Source organism: Globicephala melas, chromosome 4 (genome assembly GCF_963455315.2).
Source record: "Globicephala melas chromosome 4, mGloMel1.2, whole genome shotgun sequence".
Taxonomy (NCBI): Eukaryota; Metazoa; Chordata; class Mammalia; order Artiodactyla; family Delphinidae; genus Globicephala; species Globicephala melas.
Genome location: NC_083317.1, coordinates 139,391,104 through 139,411,231, shown reverse-complemented (window position 1 = coordinate 139,411,231; position 20,128 = coordinate 139,391,104). Strand labels below are relative to the sequence as shown.

The 20,128-nt window shown below is 43.2% G+C and overlaps 1 protein-coding gene and 1 pseudogene across 1 annotated transcript in view; both read right to left on the bottom strand.

The window, feature by feature from the left end:
• The window catches only part of KAT2B (lysine acetyltransferase 2B), a 100,479-nt gene that overhangs the window by 61,348 nt on the left and 19,003 nt on the right, over positions 1–20,128 (bottom strand). The window contains exon 2 of the mRNA XM_060298640.1: positions 5,448–5,574. Coding sequence (XP_060154623.1) covers positions 5,448–5,574 — 127 coding nt within the window. The remainder of the gene's footprint in view (positions 1–5,447; positions 5,575–20,128) is intronic.
• LOC132597215 (small nuclear ribonucleoprotein E-like) lies at positions 10,370–10,638 on the bottom strand (annotated as a pseudogene).

Here is a 20,128-nt window from a genome sequence, read left to right as displayed (position 1 = left end):
GAAACTAATTCGACATTGTAAATCATCTATACTTCAATAAAAAATAAATTCTTTAAAAGGAATTTTTTTTTAATTAAATAAATAAAAGTGGGGCTTCCCTGGTGGCGCAGTGGTTGAGAGTCTGCCTGCCGATGCAGGGGACGCGGGTTCGTGCCCCGGTCCGGGAAGATCCCACATGCCGCGGAGCAGCTAAGCCCATGCACCACAACTACTGAGCCTGGGCTCTAGAGCCCGCGAGCCACAACTACTGAGCCCACGTGCTGCAACTACTGAAACCCGTGCACCTAGAGCCCGTGCTCTGCAACAAGAGAAGCCACTGCAAAGCGAAGCCTGCGTACCACAACGAAGAGTAGCCACTGCTTGCCGCAACTAGAGAAAGCCCGCGCACAGCAACGAAGATCCAATGCAGCCAAAAATATAAAAAAATTAAATTAAAAAAAAGGGGAAAAAAATCAGAAACCTTCCTAAAACTGCAAAAAATGATCAATAGTCAAATTTAATAATCAGTATGTTCAGGCACAGTTCAGAACAATGGACTCCAAAATGACAACAAAAATTCCAATTGTGTTTTGATCACAATGGTGTTTCCTACTGTCCTGGTCATAAAAGGAGGTTGCCATTTAAACAAGCAGTCCCAAAATAAGAAATTTTGATTAATACTAAAGTAAGGAGACGTGTTTGAGCCAACTGAAGTACTTTGTTAGTATCCTTCGCCAAGTTTTTATAAGCTGAATGTACTTGTACCAATCCCAAATATCAAATAATTTCAGAGAATGGAGTAGAATGTTCTAGGCCAGCACTATCCAGTAGATATATAATGCAAACCACACATGTAATTTTAAGTTTTCCAGTAGCAATACTGAAAAAAGAAACAGGTGAAATTAATTTGAATAATACATTTTATTAACCCAAAATATTATCATTTCAACATGTAATCAAAATTAATGAGATATCTCACTTCTTTTTCATACTAAGCTTTCAAAATCTGGCCTGTGTTTCACACCCACAGCTCATCTCAATCTAGAGCAGCTACAATTCAAGGGCTCATTAGCCAAATGTAGCAAGTGGCTATAGTATTAGACAGCATAGGTCTAGACTAACAATTGCATTCTGTGGATGAAGATACTGAACAGCAAGGCGGTTAGGGGACTGGTAAACTGCCAAGCCAGGCGCAGAATTGTTAGTTTCTAACTCCTGCCCGAATGTTCTTTCTATTTAATCAGCGCATCAGCCCTGCAGTAGCCCTGCGTTTGACACCCAGGAGACACAGAAGAGTATCAAATTAAGGCAGGCCAAGGACGCCTGGGATGCAAGTCGCTGTCAGGAGACCGTGTGAAACCAGAGCTCACTGTCAAAAGACCGTGTATGGCTGAGCCAAAGGACACCCAACAGCAAATCAACAGAACAGACACCATCTCAATCGATACGCCTGAGTGTTTTGTTTTGACAAGTCCAAGAACACTACATATATTGTAGGATCTAAATTCATCATACTCAGAATAGTCACTGTGAAAATAGCACAGTGCACACAAATCGAAATGTTTTTGAGAATTCAAGCTTGCATGACACTGGACAGAATTCCCTAGACTCCGACCTCTACTTTGTTGGTAATATTTAAGAAGTCATGTGCAGGAATAAGAAAAGATGTCTGGCAAAAAAAAAAAAAACGTGGGGAGGGAAATTGTCAAATGTTAATCATTGTTAAAGCTGGCTGATGGATACAAGGCTGTTTATTAAATGATTCTTCCTACCTTGATGCATAGGTGGAAGTTTCCACAATAAAAAGTTTTTAAAGGGAATTCCCTGGCGGTCCAGTGGTTAGGACTCCAGGCTCCCACTGCTGGGGGCCCGGGTTGAATCTCTGGTCAGGGAACTAAGATCCCGCAAGCCTTGCGGCCCGGCCGAAAAGAAAGGGTCTTTAAGAAAAGGGGTTGGGGAGGAGGCATAATCCTCCTTCTAGAAGAGGAAAAATTTTTCTCGAGCCCCGGCACTAAGACCAGTAAATAATCTATGGCATTCGGGCAATAATTCCAAGAGCACTTGAAAATATGCAGACATCCCAATTCTAAGAAAGCAAACTGAATAGAGAAGAGAAAGGAACCGACAGGGGGAAAATATTTTTAAAACGCCTACAACCCCAATACCCTGAGAAAATCACTGTCAGCAGTGCAACACATGTCCTTCCAGATCATCTCCTGTTCGTATGTATTAAAATATTATCTAACCTAAAGAAATGAGATTATCCTCATGGTGCTGTTCTCAAGTCAGCAGCCCTGCATTTGGGACTGACCACCTTCCGGGTAGTTCTCAAGGGGTGAAACTCAGGGCTGGGTGAGTGACAGATACCACACTAATCAGCTCCTCCTCTGAGGATTTAAATCTTGAACCAATACTCCCAGGGGCAGAGGTTAATGGACCTGAATCATACAGGGTCCTGGACAGAAGGCCCATGAATTCCTGCAGCTGGGATCCCAGGACCTGACTGATACCGGGTTTCCCTCTGTTTCCGGCTTGTGGAAGCGACCAGTACTCTTCTTATGAATACGGTTTTCTCATTCAAACTGGACAGAGTTCCCATGTGTTGTTTGAAGTAAAGAACCCTAATAAGAGTAATAAGAACACATTAATCTTCCAGGTATTGTGCTAAAATTCTGATAGGCATTCATTCATTTAATCCTCACGACGCTCCCATGAGGTAAATACTATTATTAACTCCATTTCAGAACTGAAAAACTGGAGGGCCAGGCTGATTACATAATATGCCGCAACTCACAGCTACTGGCTGTTGAGCAAGGATTTGAACTTGCGCTGGTGGATCTTGTCATTTAGTCCTCCGATTAAGCTGCTTTCTGACCTGCTTTTTTCATTAATAATACATTAAGAATATCTTTCCATGCTGGAAAACACGTCTTTTGTTAAGAGCCATATTGAATTTCATAATATATATTTTCATAATTCAACCAAGGATCTCTTCCATTGGAATATTTAGATTGTTTCTAGTTTTTTTAATAGCATGAATATGGCTATAATAGCTGTCCTTTTAATCTGAAGGCACATCTTAATTTATATTTAGGTTAACTTTCTGGCATGGATCTGTCAGGTCAAAGGATATGTACCCTTTTTTTCCATTCTCGATCATGTACTGTCAAATAAGGGGACTTGTTTTCAAAGCTTGTGAAGAAATATAAAAGGGAACAAAGTTGGCTTTTCTTTGAGAAAGGCTGTTTCTGCCTTTGGGCATTCCTGTGTGTTGACCTGCTCAGAAAGGAGACAATCTGTGCAGCTAACAAAGAAAAAGGACTCTGTTTTGAAATGTTAATTGGTGTAGGATAATAGGATTTCCCAATCAATACCAAATACAGTTCAAGTCCAGTGTTTAGGGAGTTCTCTACTGCATCATATTTCCTGAGGCAATTCTAAAGGGCATCACTCAGGGATCGATAGTAGAAAAGGTGAGTTAAAAGCAAAGATATTCCTCTGGGCTTCCCAGGTGGCGCAGTGGTTGAGAGTCCGCCTGCCGATGCAGGGGACACGGGTTCGTGCCCCTGTCCGGGAAGATCCCACAGACTAGACCTAACTCCAGGCTAACGAAGGCTGATGCTCCACCATCTGATATCAGCAGGAAGCTTTAGAGAAAGATGATGGCTAAAAGGAGCCACCCATACCATATGACCCTGCAATCCCACTCCTGGGCATATATCTGGAGAAAAACATGATCCAAAAGGATGCACGCACCCCAGTGTTCACAGCAGCACTATTCACAATAGCCAAGACATGAAAACAACCTGAATGCCCATTGACAGATGAATAGATAAAGAAGATGTGGCACATGTATACAATGGAATATTACTCAGCCATAAAAAAAGAATGAAATAATGCCATTTGTAGCAACATGGATGGACCTAGACATTGTACTGAGTGAAGTAAATCAGACAAAGACAAATATCATATGATATTGCTTACAGGAAGAATCTTTAAAAAATGATACAAATGAACTTATTTACAAAACCGAAACAGACTCACAGACGTAGAGAATGAACTTATGGTTACCGGGGGGAAGGGTAGTGGGGAGGGATAGTTAGGGAGTTTGGGATTGACATGTACCCACATTATATTTAAAATGGATAACCAACAAGGACCTACTGTAGAGCACAGGGAACTCTGCTCAATATTATGTAGCAACCTAAATGGGAAAAGAATTTGAAAAAGAATAGATACATGTATATGTATAACTGAATCACTTTGCTGTACACCTGAAACTAATATGACATTGTTAATCAACTATACTCCAATATAAAATAAAAAGTCTAAATAAATAGAGACTTCCCTGGTGGTCCAGCAGTTGAGAATCCACCTTCTAATGCAGGGGACGCAGGTTCAATTGCTGGTCGGGGAACTAAGATCCCACACGCCACAGGGCAACTAAGACAGAGCACTGCAACTACAGAGCCCAGGCACTCCGGAGCCCATGCGCCACACCTAGAGAGAAGCCCTCGTGCCACAATGAAAGATCCTGCATGCCGCAACTAAGACCCGACACAGCCAAAAATAAATAAATAAAGTTTAAATTAAAAAAATAAACAAATGGAGCCACCCCCTTATAAAGGGTCAGAATGGAAAAGGCCAAAGTACATTAGTGAGAATGTCTGGCGCTGCGTCTTTGCAACACTGGACAGTAAACTGGACACAGAGACATTCTTTGGGAGACCAGATAGCTGAAGGCAGAAAAGTAAATAAAATAAGTACAGGAGTCCCAGATCCCCTGGGAACTGGAATTTTAATATGTCGGGAAAATGACTTTCTCAGTAACCTTACCCACTCAAACAAAATACAATTTAAAAAGAAAATCTGTATCCTAAAAGTAGGATCAGGACACAGAACATATTAGCACAGGCCTGTTGACTACTTCTGGCAGAGTCTATATGGCCAGGCTGACAATGATTATCTTGCAGGGACAGATAAGAAAGTTGAAAGGGAAAACACAAGTAAATATTTACCAAGCACAACCCCAAGGAAGAAAAGAGCTAGCAGACACAGGAAACTAAAGAATATGAAGATAAACATTCCCAGAAAGTTCAGGGAATCAGAAAATAATAAGAAAAATGAGAATCAGAATCAGGACATATTACGTGTTCATCTAAGTAGCTTGGCTGCCACGTTTCATCTTATTTGGCAATCCCCGTCTCCCTCACTCCCCCGCCAACTCCGTCCCAGTCAACCAGCTCTTAGGGAAAACCCGGGAAGAGACAGATGAGGAATCCATGCAAACAGTACAGGATTTGTCTCCCACGTGAAGCCTCCCCAGCAGATTCATGAAGCTAAAGAGTCTCTTTTGTTGCCTCATAAGGAGGTGAGGTGTGCAAGTCTGGTTAACCCACGAATTCAGTAAGTTAGAACTTGCAGGCAACAATGACATCGTTGGTCTCCTTGAAGATTTAGGAACTCACCGAGGGCATGGCTACAACTCCGGCAGGATTCCGTCAGACTGACAATTATTTGCTGCAGGTCAGCTCTGGGGGGAGTGGGAGAAGGGTTGGGGTTTTTCCAGCCATTACATTTACAAGATTCCTCAGCCTAAAAAAAAATGAATAGAGAAACAACATTATGTAACAGGCAGCCATGGACTGAATGTATTACACGCGAATAATACACTCTAGTCACGTGACAGCTACCCTCCCCCACTCCAGACTTAATAATATTCTCTATATTCACAAGAAACGAATACAGAAAGAAAGCAAAGAAGGTGTGTGACTTGGGCCTTTGGGTTTTTTATTGTGTTTTTGGTTTGGGTTTCTTTTCTGCTGGCTGGAATCCAAGTACTGCCTCAGAAAAAGGACCGTCCCATACACTTCGGTAACACCGCCCCAAGCGAGCCTCCATGGGGGGGTCAATTCCAAGGGAGTCCATCCATGAAGCTTCCCAAAGGGATGAGCCAGACTCCTGAGGTCCCTGCAACACAGCTGGGGCTCCAGCTGCAACTCTGCCCCGCAGAACTGAAGAAGTCAGCAATCTTGGGGACATGAGGAGGGACACAGCAGTTGAAGCCACATGTGCAGGGTCCTCCAAGTCCTTTGGGGGGGGTCCCAGCTGTAGAAGTGGACAGGGCTCGCCACGTCGTCTGGGATTTTTACCTCTGTGTATTTCCCAGGCCTCCTGTACTAGAATACTATTATTTTAGCAACGCTTGATAGAGATCTTCCTTAACTTCTTCCACTTACTTCACACTTCCCCACCTTCTTAGAGAACAGCAAATATGATTGAGCATTTCAGTGATGACTTCGGTTGTGAAGCAGAGGACAAGGATAGAAAGACATCGATTATCCCCAACTACGCTACCAAGCTACCATGCTGGGTATTCAGGGGTCGTAAGTTGTGGAAGGCAATGTGGAAGGCTTGCACCGAATGACTCAAGCCGCTTAGAATTCTGCCCACTTCTGGTGTATCCTTCACCACTCCATCCCTCTCTTATTTACTGCTTCAAATCTGCTGTGGCTGGGAAACCAAAAAATTAATTGTTAGAACAACATGAGACACAGGCAGATTCATTCCGGGCCTTCTACGTGCTCTGTCCAATACGGGAGTCACAAGCCACGCGTGGCTACTGCGCACTTGAAATGTGGCTTGTGCACGTTGAAATGCATTGTGGGCTTAAAATACACAGAGTTAGAAGACGGGCGCGAGGGGAAAAAAGTCTCAGTAATTTTCATGTTCATTACATGTTGAAATGTCAGTAGTTTAGATACATGGAGTTAAATAAGAGATATTAAAATTCATTTGACCTGTTTCTTTTTTACTTTTCTTAATGTGGCCACCAGAACATTTAAAATTACACATGTGGTTCACATTACACTTCCACTGGACAGCACTGGCCTTGAAACAAATCGCAGTAGATTTCTGTGCTTGGGCTTCGTGTTAGATCTTTTGTTCCCTCAGACGTCTCTCCTCCCTGCTTTGGATCCTGCCCCCCACCCAACCCTCCATCCCCTCGTGTACCAGATGGCTGAAGTTAACAGGAGTCTGATTTGTAGAAAATTCCAGAATGGCTGCTGCCTTGACCTCACACAGAAAACTCTCCAAGAGAGGAACAGTTTCTGAAGTATAGGCGTGTATAGGAGAGTAAGAAAGAAAAAATAAATAATTGGTAAGGCAGGAAGGGTCAAGGTGGAAGAAGAAAAATCTGCTTTGGATGGTAAGTCCTCTCCAGGGGGCCCCGTGAACCTGGCAAGCCCAACCCGATGGCGCCTCACATTTCATCACAGCGCGGATGGGGAAGGATGGGCCCGAGGAAGGACCTTACACCAGGTACCCCAACAGAGCAGCCCCCCGCGAGTAGCCCCCGTCACCCTCCTCTGTTTGGCCAGGCACCAGGCAGGACCTAGGCAGGACCTACTGTTACCCTCATTGCTCTGCTACTAAGCTGAGCCGGGCCCTGAAATTCTCTGCCGTGAGCCATCCACCTCCTTAGAGACTTGGAAAGGTCTCCGAGGCCATGTTCTTGAGGGGGACACTCATAAGAACCTGCTCCCCGCAAAGCAGCCCGACAGTCTCCGGAGGGCTGGGGGAGACCACCCCCCGCCCCGTGGACCTCTCCTCTTCTAATCGTGGGAGAGCTACCTGAAGGGACTCCCACAGCCCCCAGCTTCTCTGAGCGCTTGGTCTGATCCCGCTGCCCTCTCCGAAATGACCTTTGGTTGGAAAAAGAAAAGTGATGACAAAACAAGTTAATTAAGGACAGCAGGACAAACCTAAGAAGAGAAAACAGTGATAGCCAGAAACCCTGAGTTCGGAGACCTACATTCTAAGCCAAAGACTACTATGCATACTGAGTCACTCACTACCACAGGGTGTGCTGAGGGCCTACCATGGGCCGGGTACTTTTGCTGGGTATGGAAGGGAACGAAGAAAGATCCTGCCTGTCCTCAAGGAGCTGACACTGGGGTGCTGCAGGAGAGGGCAAACGGGCAACACCAATAAGCACATCATACAGTATGTCAGAGAGTGACGGCGCTCGGAAAGAAAGATGGAGCGATGGATACAGGGGGGTTCGGGGAACAGTGAGATCGAACGTGCAAGTTCAACCAGGCCTTTTAGAGAGGGTGGCATTCAACCAAAGGCTTGACCGTTAGGGACCTGGCGGAAGAGCATCCCAGGCTCGAAAAGGCGAGCATGCCTGGTCTGCTCAACACAAAGGCCAGCACAGCTAGAGCACAGCAAGCAAAGGAAAGAGCCGCAGACAGCGAGGTAAGGTGGACGTGGCGGGGAATCCTACAAGGCCTCCCGGGCGATGATAAAGACTTTAGCCTGGTTACTTGATCTCTTCCCTTCCTCTCAAACAGGATCCTCCAGGCTTGAAGCAGGGACAGGAATGGAGCGCAAAGACATGAGGCAGGGTGTCTCCAAACTCATTTCTTTCTCTTTCACTTTTTCCTTTAGTCATTAGGGTCAACCATCCCCACTTGCTTTTTTCTTTTTCTTTAATGGCAATCATTAAGGCAAAAAAAAAAAAAAAAAAGGTCCATCCATTTTCCTGTCCCTAAATTACATGAGCAAATCATCCTATTTCCTTCTTCTGTTAACTTCCAGTCCAGGACCAATGATGCCTTCTATCACATGGAGAAACACCGTAATTCCTAATACAATCCAGAACTTAATAAATCTGTGCTATCTGGATAGGAAGGAACGCCAACACCGTCACCGAGGCCCACCGAGGGAACACAGGATTGTCATCAATGTGCCGAGTTGCCTAGTCAAGGGTTTCCTAACTTAGTAAGGCCGAGGATTTATGTTAGGGTTTGGGGTCAACTGGATAAGGACTGAAGTTCAGAACGCTGAGGAATCATGTGACCTGGGAGTCTGTCCTCAATTTGCCTCAGCAACCCCTTTAGCTTTTGACAAACGTGATGGATTTTGCATCCTGGCAGGTTAGCAACCACAGCCTAAGTCTCCTTCTCTGGCAGGCTGCCTCGGGGCAGGAAGTAAAACTGGCAGGAACTCTGTATAGACCAGAATTAAACCCACCAGAGCCAGCATCTGTGACTCCAGATTCTCGGAGAGACGGTGACCTAGTTAAGCATGAAGTTCCTCATTACGGGAAGCTGAGAAGCCAGCGTGCTCTGAATCCATCCCATACACTCCACATCTACGAGAAGAGCCATCAGCCTGGACAAAAGAGGCTGGACAATAAAAGGTCTGAGTCCACAGGTAAGAAACCCCTCGGTATGTGCTTGGGTCTGATGGGACCTCCCCACTGCTTTTCACACAGTGTGCGGACTGGATTAGCTCAGAAGACACTGCTAATGGGGTGGGTTCTCTCTGCATTTGCAGGGTGGTGAGAAGAATGCACAGGGAGGAGAAGGCAAAGAGTAGATAAGGGACTTCCCTGGTGGCACAGTGGTTAAGAATCCGCCTGCCAGCGCAGGGGACGTGGCTTCGATCCCTGGTCCGAGAAGATCCCACAGGCCACGGAGCAACTAAGCCCATGCACCACAACTGTTGAGCCTGTGCTCTAGAGCCTGCAAGCCACAACTACTGAGCCCACGAGCCGCAACTACTGAAGTCCGTGCACCTAGAGCCTGTGCTCCGCAAGAGAAGCCACCGCAATGAGAAGCCCGCGCACCACAACTAGAGAAAGCCCACGTGCAGCAACAAAGACCCAACACAGACAAAAATAAATAAATTAATTATTTAATTAAATAAATAAAGGGTAGATAAAACACGAGCTTTTCCTGCTTTCTTTCCTGCGCCACCTATCCATTCTTCAAACCATGAGCGCCCACTGCACGACACTCACAGGCCTGGATACTGAGACACAAGAAATCTCTGTGGAACACAGGCTCTAGGCACACGGGCTTCAGCAGTTGTGGCACATGGGCTCAGTAGTTGTGGCTCACAGGCCTAGTTGCTCCACAGCATGTGGGATCTTCCCAGACCAGGGCTCGAACCCATGTCCCCTGCATTGGCAGGCGGATTCTTTTTTTTTTTTAGAAGGAAACAATGTACTTTTTTTTTTTTTGCAGTACACGGGCCTCTCACTGTTGTGGCCTCTCCCGTTGCAGAGCACAGGCTCCGGACGCGCAGACTCAGCGGCCATGGCTCACGGGCCCAGCCGCTCCGTGGCATGTGGGATCTTCCCGGACTGGGGCACGAACCCGCATCCCCTGCATTGGCAGGCGGACTCTCAACCACTGCGCCACCAGGGAAGCCCTAAATATTTTAATAAAAACAATTCCACAGCATTTATTGTCATCTGGTAATAACATAAAGGTGAGCAAAACAATATAAATAAATGCTTTAGAACTACACTCCTAACAAAGGACACCTAAAAAAACTGTACTGCCTTCTCAACAACTTCTCACTTCACTGATCATTTCTAGTTGGAGACACTTTGGAGCAGAGTAATGTTAGCATGATCCGACCCAGTTGTTTTCGTGACTTTGTTTTAGAATGGATCTCTTCTGCATCATCTAATACGAGGTTCATATACTCATCAGTACCAATGATACAGCCCTCGATCCACATATTCACTTGCTCATAAAGCCACACCTGAATCCGAGATCCATTTGGCAAGTATCTGAAGATGAGATGGATGGGCTGCACCATCACCTTCTGCACCTCCTGGCCCTGGCCCCGGTACGCCATGGTGGAAACTCACAAAGACCACACTATCCCGCACGCTACCTCAAAAAAAAATGGCAGGCGGATTCTTAACCACTGCACCACCAAGGAAGTCTGCCCTTGCTTTTTTTATGTCATACTATTTACCTTAAAAATTCAACCTAAATTACAAACAAAAGGTTGAACCATTGGCCTAAAATAGATAAGACTTTGGGATTGAATCAGATAGGTAATGCATACCTATTCCTCCTGAAGCTCTGCTTAGCAACTAGATTCCTGGAAATTTTCCCAGATAACCTGGGAGAATGAGACTGGATGTTCCTGCAGCAAAGCCCTAGGACTAGGATGTTCTTTCATGATATATTGCTTCCTCAGACTCTGGAGCAGCCGAGAGGGCAGGGATGGAGAAAAGGGGCAGAGGAAAAGGGAGCCGGGAAGGTTGAGGCAATCCTCCATCACAAGAGGCCGGCAGGAGACTGGGGAAGGGGCCTTTCTGAGCCCTCCCGCAAGATCTTGTCCCCTTCCTCCGCAGCCCTTCAGCACCTGCCCTCGACCAACCCACAGCAACGATAGGGGAAGGAAGGGAGGCAAACTCATGGTCAGCAAAATGTTCCATCTTAGGTTGAAGCTGGTAGAAAGGCTGCAGGTACACAGTATCAAAGCTGTGGTCAGAAGGGTGGGCCTCACAGTGATATAAATGTGGTTTCAAATCTTAGCTCCAACATTTACTAACTGTGTGAACCCGGGGTAAACCCCTTAACCTCCTAAGCTTCCCAAGCTATAAAATGAGTATAAAATACCTATCTCACAAGACTGGTGGGGGCATTAAGTAATGAATGTGGGTAGGCGCTAGAGTGAACACAAGTGGTTATAAAGATGATGGTAATATGCTAGGAGTGCCCTGTTAGGTGAAGGATGAGCTGGAACAAGAGCTCTGTAAGTCGTGATGAACTACAACAGTTAATACTTCAAAGCAAGGACCTGAAGAGGATGCAGCCGATGAAAGTAGCTTCAGGATACTGGCCCCAATCACTAGAGAATCACAGCTCTTACTGAACAAAAGATTGGACAGCTTACAAATGAAAAGTTATGCCCCTCACACATATGATCCAGCAACCCCACTCCTGGGCATTATCCAGACAAAACTCTTAATTTGAAAAGATATATGCACCCCTATGTTCACAGCAGCACTATTCACAATAGCCAAGACATGGAAGCAACCTAAAGGTCCATCAACAGATGAATGGATAAAGAAAATATGGTATATACACATACACACACACACACACACACACACACACAATGGAATATTACTCAGCCATAAAAAGGAATGAAATAATGCCATTTGCAGCAACATGAATGGACCTAGGGACTATCATACTAAGTGAAGTAAGCCAGACAAAGACAACTTCATATGATATCGCTTATATGTGGAATCTAAAAAAACAATGATACAAATGAACTTATTTACAAAACAGAGAGTCACAGATGTTGGAAACAAACTTACGGTTACCAAGGGGGAGGGGGGGAGGGATAAACTGGGAGATTGGGATTGACACATACACACTACTATATGTAAAATAGATAACTAATAAGGACCTACAAGGAACTCTACTCAATACTCTGTAATGACCTATATGGGTAAAGAAAATTTAAAAAGACTGGACAGACGTATACGTATAACTGACTCACTTTACTGTACAGCAGAAACTAACACAACATTGTAGATCAACTATACTCCAATAAAAATTAAAAAAAAAAAAAGTGATGCTCCTTGCAGAATCAATCAGCTCCATTCCCACCACACGTGAGAACAATGGGAAGTCACTCAAAAGGCTCATGGGGTGACCTTGGTGGACATTTTTATAACAGAGTGGATGTGAAGAGAAAGAAATGGCAAGGTTACATATACACAATCACTCAGTAAGAACACAATGTATCAAAACCTATGGGATATGGTTAAGGCAACACATAAAGGAAAACAAAGACCCTTAAATGCATTTACGGGAAAAAACAGAAAGATTAAAAATAAATGAACTAATCATTCAACTCAATAATCTAGAAAAAAAGTAACAAACTCAAGGAAAATTTTTTAAAACTCAAGGAAAATAGACAAAAGAAATCAATGCAAAAAATATTTAAGGAACTCAATAATGAACAGAAGCATATACCTAGCCAGTATTATAAATGGTTGGTTTTTGAAAAGAACATTAAATTAGGGCTTCCCTGGCGGCGCAGTGGTTGAGAGTACGCCTGCCGATGCAGGGGACACGGGTTCGTGCCCCGGTCCGGGAAGATCCCACATGCCGCGGAGCGGCTGGGCCCATGAGCCATGGCCACTGAGCCTGCGCGTCTGGAGCCTGTGCTCCGCAATGGGAGAGGCCACGACAGTGAGAGGCCCGTGTACAGCAAAAAAAAAAAAAAAAAAAAAGAACATTAAATTAAACAAACTCTTGGCAAGTCTAATCAAGGGGGAAATAAAGAAGTGAGAAAGGACATAAAATTACAGATTTATTTTATAGCCTAAATAAGTACTCTGTAGAACTTTATACCAATAAATTTGAAAAACTAGATGAAACAGGTGACTTCCTGACTTCCCTCAGAAAATATAAATTATCAAACCTGATTTACTAAGTACTAAAGTTTCTAACAATCCTAGAAGAAGTGAAAAGGGCGTCAAAAATCTACGCCTAAAAAAGGACCTAAAAAAGGACCCAAATAAAAAAAATGTTATAGGAACATTCTAGTTAATTCTCAAGGGTCATCCAACATAAATATTATGTGAACCACAGACAAAATTTTAAATTTTCTAGTAGCCAGATTTCAAAAAGTAAAAGTAGGCGAGATTAAGGTAAGTAATAAATTTATTTCATATAACATCTAAAATGTTACCATTTTAACATGGAATTGGTATAAAAATATTATAAATAAGATATTTTCCATAGTTTTTTATGCTAAGTCTTCAAAACCCAAGGGATATCTGACATGGCACATCTCAACTCAAACAAGCCATGTTTCAGATAGTCAATTGTCATTTGTGGCTAGTGGCTACCATATTGGACAGCAGGAAACCAGGTCACTGGTATTGAAAACGGTGCCAAAGCATTATAAAAAGATTAAAAAACACATATCATTCTATGAATTCAGTATAACCCTAACAGTAAAACAAAATACAGAGAGCAAAAAAACATAGAAAAAGTCACCAGCCCAACCTCACAACAACAAAAATGAAATACTTGTAAATCAAATTCAACAATACAGGGGGACTTCCCTGGTGGTCCAGTGGGTAAGACTCCACACTCCCAATGCAGGGGGCCGGGTTCGATCCCTGGTTGGAGAACTAGATCCTACATGCCACAACTAAGAAGCCCTCATGCCGGAACTAAGAAGTCCGCATGCTGCAACCAAGATCCTGCATGCCACAACTAAGACCTGGCACAGCCAAAATAAGTAAATATTTTTTTAAAATTTGACACTACACAATCCAACATCATGCATCTTGACTAGTACATAATAACTAAACTTTATTACAGGAATGCAAAGATAGATCATTTGAAACAAATTAATTCATACATTAACAAATTAAAGGAAGAGAAAATCATTACGACTGATGCCCGAAAAAGCTTTTCAAAGCATTCAAAATTAATTTCTGATTTTTAAAAAAATAGCAAATTTGGTATAGAAGAAAATTATATTAACTTAAAAGCAAACATTATACTAAATAGACATAAAATCACTCCTACTGGGACTTCCCTGGTGGTCCAGTGGTTAAAACTCTGCACTTCCAATGCAGGGGGCACAGGTTCGATCCCTGGTCAGTGAATTAAGATCCCTCATGCCACGCAGCACAGCCAAAAAAAAAAATCATTCCTATTAAAGTCACCAAAACAAGAAAGTCCTGAATATGCCCAGAGTTCAACACTGTACTAGTACTACACAAAAATTATGAATATTGGTAGGCAATTCTTAAAGCTTATCAAAACTAATAAAGAAATTAATAAACTGGCTGGATATAAGAGCAACATAAAACTCAGAAGCTTTTCCATCACCAATAGCCACTCAGAAAATGTAACAGGGAAAAAAAGATCCTAATAGCAAGAGCCATCAAATACTTAGGGTCAAAACTTCAAGATGAGTCAGACCTATAGTCAAAAAACTACAACTGTCTACTAAAGATGAATAAATGAAGAAATATGCATTGTTCTTGGTAGGAAGACTGAACAGTGTAAAGATATCAATTCTCCTTAATCTATAAATGTTGTAACTCAGGATCAGTTGAGAGGGCATACACTTACAACCCATAATCAAAGTATTAAGATCCAGAGCATATATAGATCTACAAAACAATCTGAAAAAGGCAGTCTGATAGAAACAAAATGGCAAATCCAAGTGATTCCAAGAAAAGTGAATGCTCATTACAAACAAACCTGTACAAAGTGATCAAAGTAACTATTAATGGGGAAATAAAAAATTAAAAGCCCTGCGATGAAATTTTTAAAAAGCAAAAACAAGAAAAATAAAAGATAAAAACCCTGTGATCTATTTCCTCACACTAATTAGTTTGCCAAAAAATAAAAATAAAAGGTTGACATCTTGCAGGGGAAACATGCACCTCATACACATGTGTGGGAGGAAACACGGGTGCAGCCTTTTGGAAGTCAAATTGGAATGTTCCTGCCCTTTGGCCCAACGGCACAATCAGGAAGGGCACCTACAGAAATATTCACATGTGCTCAATTATATTTGTATATACTGTTTATTAAAGCAACATATATATATATGTCATCTTATATATATCATATATATGTCATCTAAAATTTGATCGCGAAGAATTTATTAAATTATGTAGCTTGTTACTACCGACTATTGTACCACCTTTATCACACGCTAGGGACTTCCCTGGAGGTCCAGTGGTTAAGACTCTGTGCTTCCAATGCAGAGGCCACATTCGGAAGCAGCAGGTTCGAACCCTGGTCAGGGAACTAAGATCCCACATGCCGCGTAGTGTGGCCAAATTAAAAAAAAAAAAAAGGCTAACTCAAGACATGGAAGCAACCTAAGTGTCCATCGACAGATGAATGGATAAAGATGTGAGATACATATATATATTTATAAATATATATATAAAGTAATATTCCATTGTGTATGTATATATATTACATATACAATGCAATATTACTCAGGCATAAGAAAGAATGAAATAATGCCATTTGCAGCAACATGGATGGACCTAGAGATTATAATACTAAGTGAAGTAACTCAAAGACAAATATCATATGATATCACTTATATGTGCAATCGAAATAATGATACAAATGAACTTATTTACAAAACAAAAATAGACTCACAGATATAGAAAACAAAGTTACCAGTGGGGATAGCAGGGAGCAGGGGATAAATGAGGAGTTTGGGATTAACATATACACACTACTATATATAAAACAGATAAACAAGGACCTACTGTATAGCACAGGGAACTATATTCAATACCTTGTCATAACCTATAAGGGAAAAGAATCTGAAAAAGAATATAGGGACTTCCCTGGGGGCGCAGTGGTTAAGAATCCTCCTGCCAATGCAGGGGACACAGGTTTGATCCCTGGTCCAGGAAGATCCCACATGCTGTGCAGCAACTAAGCCCGTGAGCCACAACTACTGAGCCCATGAGCCACCACTACTGGAGCCCGCTCCTAGAGACTGTGACCTGAAATAAGAAGCCACCACAATGAGAAGCCCGCACACCACAACGAAGACCCAACGCAGGCAAAAATAAATAAGTTTATTTTAAAAAGTATATATGTATGTATGTACAATACAAACTGAATCACTTTGCTGTATACCTGAAACTAACACAACATTGTAAATTAACTATACTTCAATTTTTTAAAAAATGGTTTAAAAAAAAAAAGAAGGCGGCTAACTATTTGTGCTGATGTGGGACCTCTCTAGGTCCCGGTAAATGGCAGAAAAGGCAAACCACAGAACAATATATACCATAATCTGATATATGTTTTTTAAAAATAAATGAATAAGCAATTTAAATATATACGAATGTGGGGAATTCCATGGTGGTCCAGTGGTTAGGACTCTGCACTTCCACTGCCAAGGGCCTAGGTTCGATCCCTGGTGGGGAAACTAAGATCCTACAAGGCAGGCAACGCAGCCAAAAAAATGTGTGTGTGTGTGTGTGTGTGTGTGTGTGTGTGTGTGTGTATGAATGTGGGTGGGTATACAGAGGGCCTAGACAGATACATACTTATGGGGGATGGGGCAAAAGTTGGGGAGGGGAAGGGACATTCCCACTGTACTCTATATTCTTCTCTGTGGTATTCATATTCATGGGTTGCTTGCTAATTTTCTTTAACATTGATTCCTCTGAAGGGAAAACATAATTCCGGAGAGATTCCAACAACAATAACAGAGGCTCAGTATACATCAGTTGTGTGAAGGAGGGTGGAAACCACCTTCTTATCACAGACCACATTTAAGAATTCAAGGATCCAAAACTCTTCTCCCTGTGGGTCTGCTTATAAACCAACCCCTCCCCTCACTGAGGTTCAAGCCAAAAAGTAACAAGCTTGCAACTCTTGGAGAAGACAGTACAGATTTTTAGAGATATTAATCTTAACTTCATGACTGCAAAAGACTCAGAGCAATCAGCCCAGAAAGAAAAGTTTGTGCCTCTTCTTGTCTTAACAGGACAGAATAATGCCACGTCCATGCAGGGGCTGCTAAATGGGTGGGTCACAAATCTCATGGCAGGGAGATTCCTCCCAATAGCCTACTCAATAAAAAATGTTACATCCCAAATATTAACCACATTTATTTAAGCCACTTGTGATAGAAGTGCTTAATAAGCTGTACAACAATGAACCCTGATACTTAAAAATGAACTGAATAAAGGACTTTTCTTTCAAAACTGGCCAACTCGGCTTCCTCCACTGAGTCTTGGGGACCCAGTAGCTTTTACAAAGTAGGTTTTCATTTCTTAAGCTAAGAGGAGGGTAAAGGGAGGGCGAGAAGAGAGGAGAGAGGGCGAAAGTACAGGGCAAAACACTGAGAAGCATAAAAGCTTTGTCAGCGTGTTGGCCAGCACATGGCAGTCCGCCACAAGCCGCTATGCAGCCCTCAGAGAAAGTCCAAGTTGAGATGCATTGTAACTGTAAGATATGCACTGAATTTCAAAGACTTAGTGTCCAAGGGGGAAAAAAGAATGTTAAAATATCTCGTTAAGAATTCTGTTATATTGATTACATGTTATAATGATATTTTGGAATATTACATAAAACATTAAAATTAACGAAATGGAATTGTTTTCTCTCATTTTTTTTAATGTGGTGTGGTGGGTGGAATAGTGTCCCCCCAAAGTTTAGGACCACCTGGAACCTCACAAAGGGAACTTATTTGGAAATAGGATTACTTAAGTATCTTTTTTTTTTTTTTTAAACTTATTTTTGGCTGCGTTGGGTTTCTGTTGCTGTGCGCGGGCTTTCTCTAGTTGTGGTGAGCGGGGGCTACTCTTCGTTGCAGTGTGCAGGCTTCTCACTGCGGTGGCTTCTCTTGTTGCGGAGCACGGGCCCTAGGCACATGGGCTTCAGTAGTTGCAGCATGCAGGCTCAGTAGTTGTGATGCATGGACTTAGTTGCTCCGTGGCATGTGGGATCTTCCCAGACCAGGGCTTAAACCCAGGTCCCCTGCATTGACAGGTGAATTCTTAACCACTGCACCACCAGGGAAGTCCTACTTAAGGATCTTGAGATTAAATTATCCTGATTTAGACTGGGCCCTAAAACCAATAACTGGTTTGTTTGTTTTTTTGCAATACGCGGGCCTTTCACTGTTGTGGCCTCACCCGTTGCGGAGCACAGGCTCCGGACGCGCAGGCTCAGCGGCCATGGCTCACGGGCCCAGCCGCTCCACGGCATGTGGGACCTTCCCAGACCGGGGCACGAACCCGCATCCCCCGCATCGGCAGGTAGACTCTCAACCACTGCACCACCAGGGAAGCCCAATAACTGGTATTTTTATAAGAGAAAGGAGAGAGGGAGATTTGGAAGCCGAGTCACTGACACTCAGGGAAGATGCCATGTGAGAACGGAGGCGGAGACTGGAGAGACACAACTATAAAACCAAGGAAGGGGAATTCCCTGGCGGTCCAGTGGTTAGGAGTCCGTGCTTTCACTACCATGGGTGTGGGTTCAATCCCTGGTCGGGGAACTAAGATCCCAAAAGTCACGGGGGAAAAAACAAAAACAAAAACAAGAAAGGCCAAGCGTTGCCAGGAATCACCAGATGCTAGAAAAGGCAAGGAAGGATTCTTTCCAGACCCTTCAAAGGGAGCATGGCCCTGCTGACACCTTGATTTCAGACCTCTGGCCTCCAGAACTCAATTAAAGGAACTTTCTGACAATTTGTTTGTGATCATTTGTTATGGCAGCCCGAGGAAATAAATACAAGTGGCATAAAATAGATAACTAATAAGGACCTACTTTATAGCACAGGGAACTCTACTTAATACTCTGTAATGACCTATATGGGAAAAGAATCTAAAAAAGAGTGGATACATCTATATGTATAACTGATTCACTTTGCTGTACAGCAGAAATTAACAACATTGTAAATCAACTATACTCCAGTGAAAATTTAAAAGAAAATATACAAGTAGCTATAAGGAAATGTCAAGTTACAGATGTGGGCTCACATTCTACTTCTGGTGACACTGCTGCACTAGAGTTTAAAGGGAATTCACCCCCTCAAACCCAAGTCTTCACTATGGAACCTAACAGCTTAGGCAAAGAATAGTCCCCATATTTCTTAAGTGGTTCTAATTGATGAAAGTTATACCCCATTGAGATATCTGGAAGTCTCTCGATTTTGCTCACTTGCTTCTAAATTTTTCATGTTGGTAGGATAGGAAAAATACTTCCTAACATGTGTACAAGCATCATGGGACACTCAGAACCTAAGTGCACAACATTTTTAATATGTATGGGACTTATTGCCCAGTTTACTGAAGGGGACGTATTATGTCCTTGGAAAACATTCAACCATTATCCTCAACTGCCAGCGAAGCATTTTCTGCCAAGTGTCCCAAGCTGCTGCCACCCTGCCCTCTGCCTTGGCCTTCCTATCTCCCTTCCAGATGTTCAGGCCCAGCCACTGTGCTTTGAGATAAGACGTCTCCCTTCAAAACACCTTTCCCATGTCTCTCCTTAATAAGACAAGACAGCTGCTGTTGCAGGGAACTCCCAAGGGGGTTGGCCTCGCAGCTTCAACAAAGTATCAGCTGCAGGACAACCTTTTAGGGCGTGCACTGCCAAGCCAATTACCACCGCAGCTAGCAACCCAGGCACAGGCGGGGAGGCTGCCAGGGGGAGTGCATCTCCCCTCCGCCCCCACCCCAGGGGCAAGTCTCTGCAGATGTGGCAGCACCATGGCAGCACCGAGAAAGGAAAAGCCACCTCATTGCTTTCGACAGGCCCAGGACAAACATGTTTTTTGCCCCAACAGGATC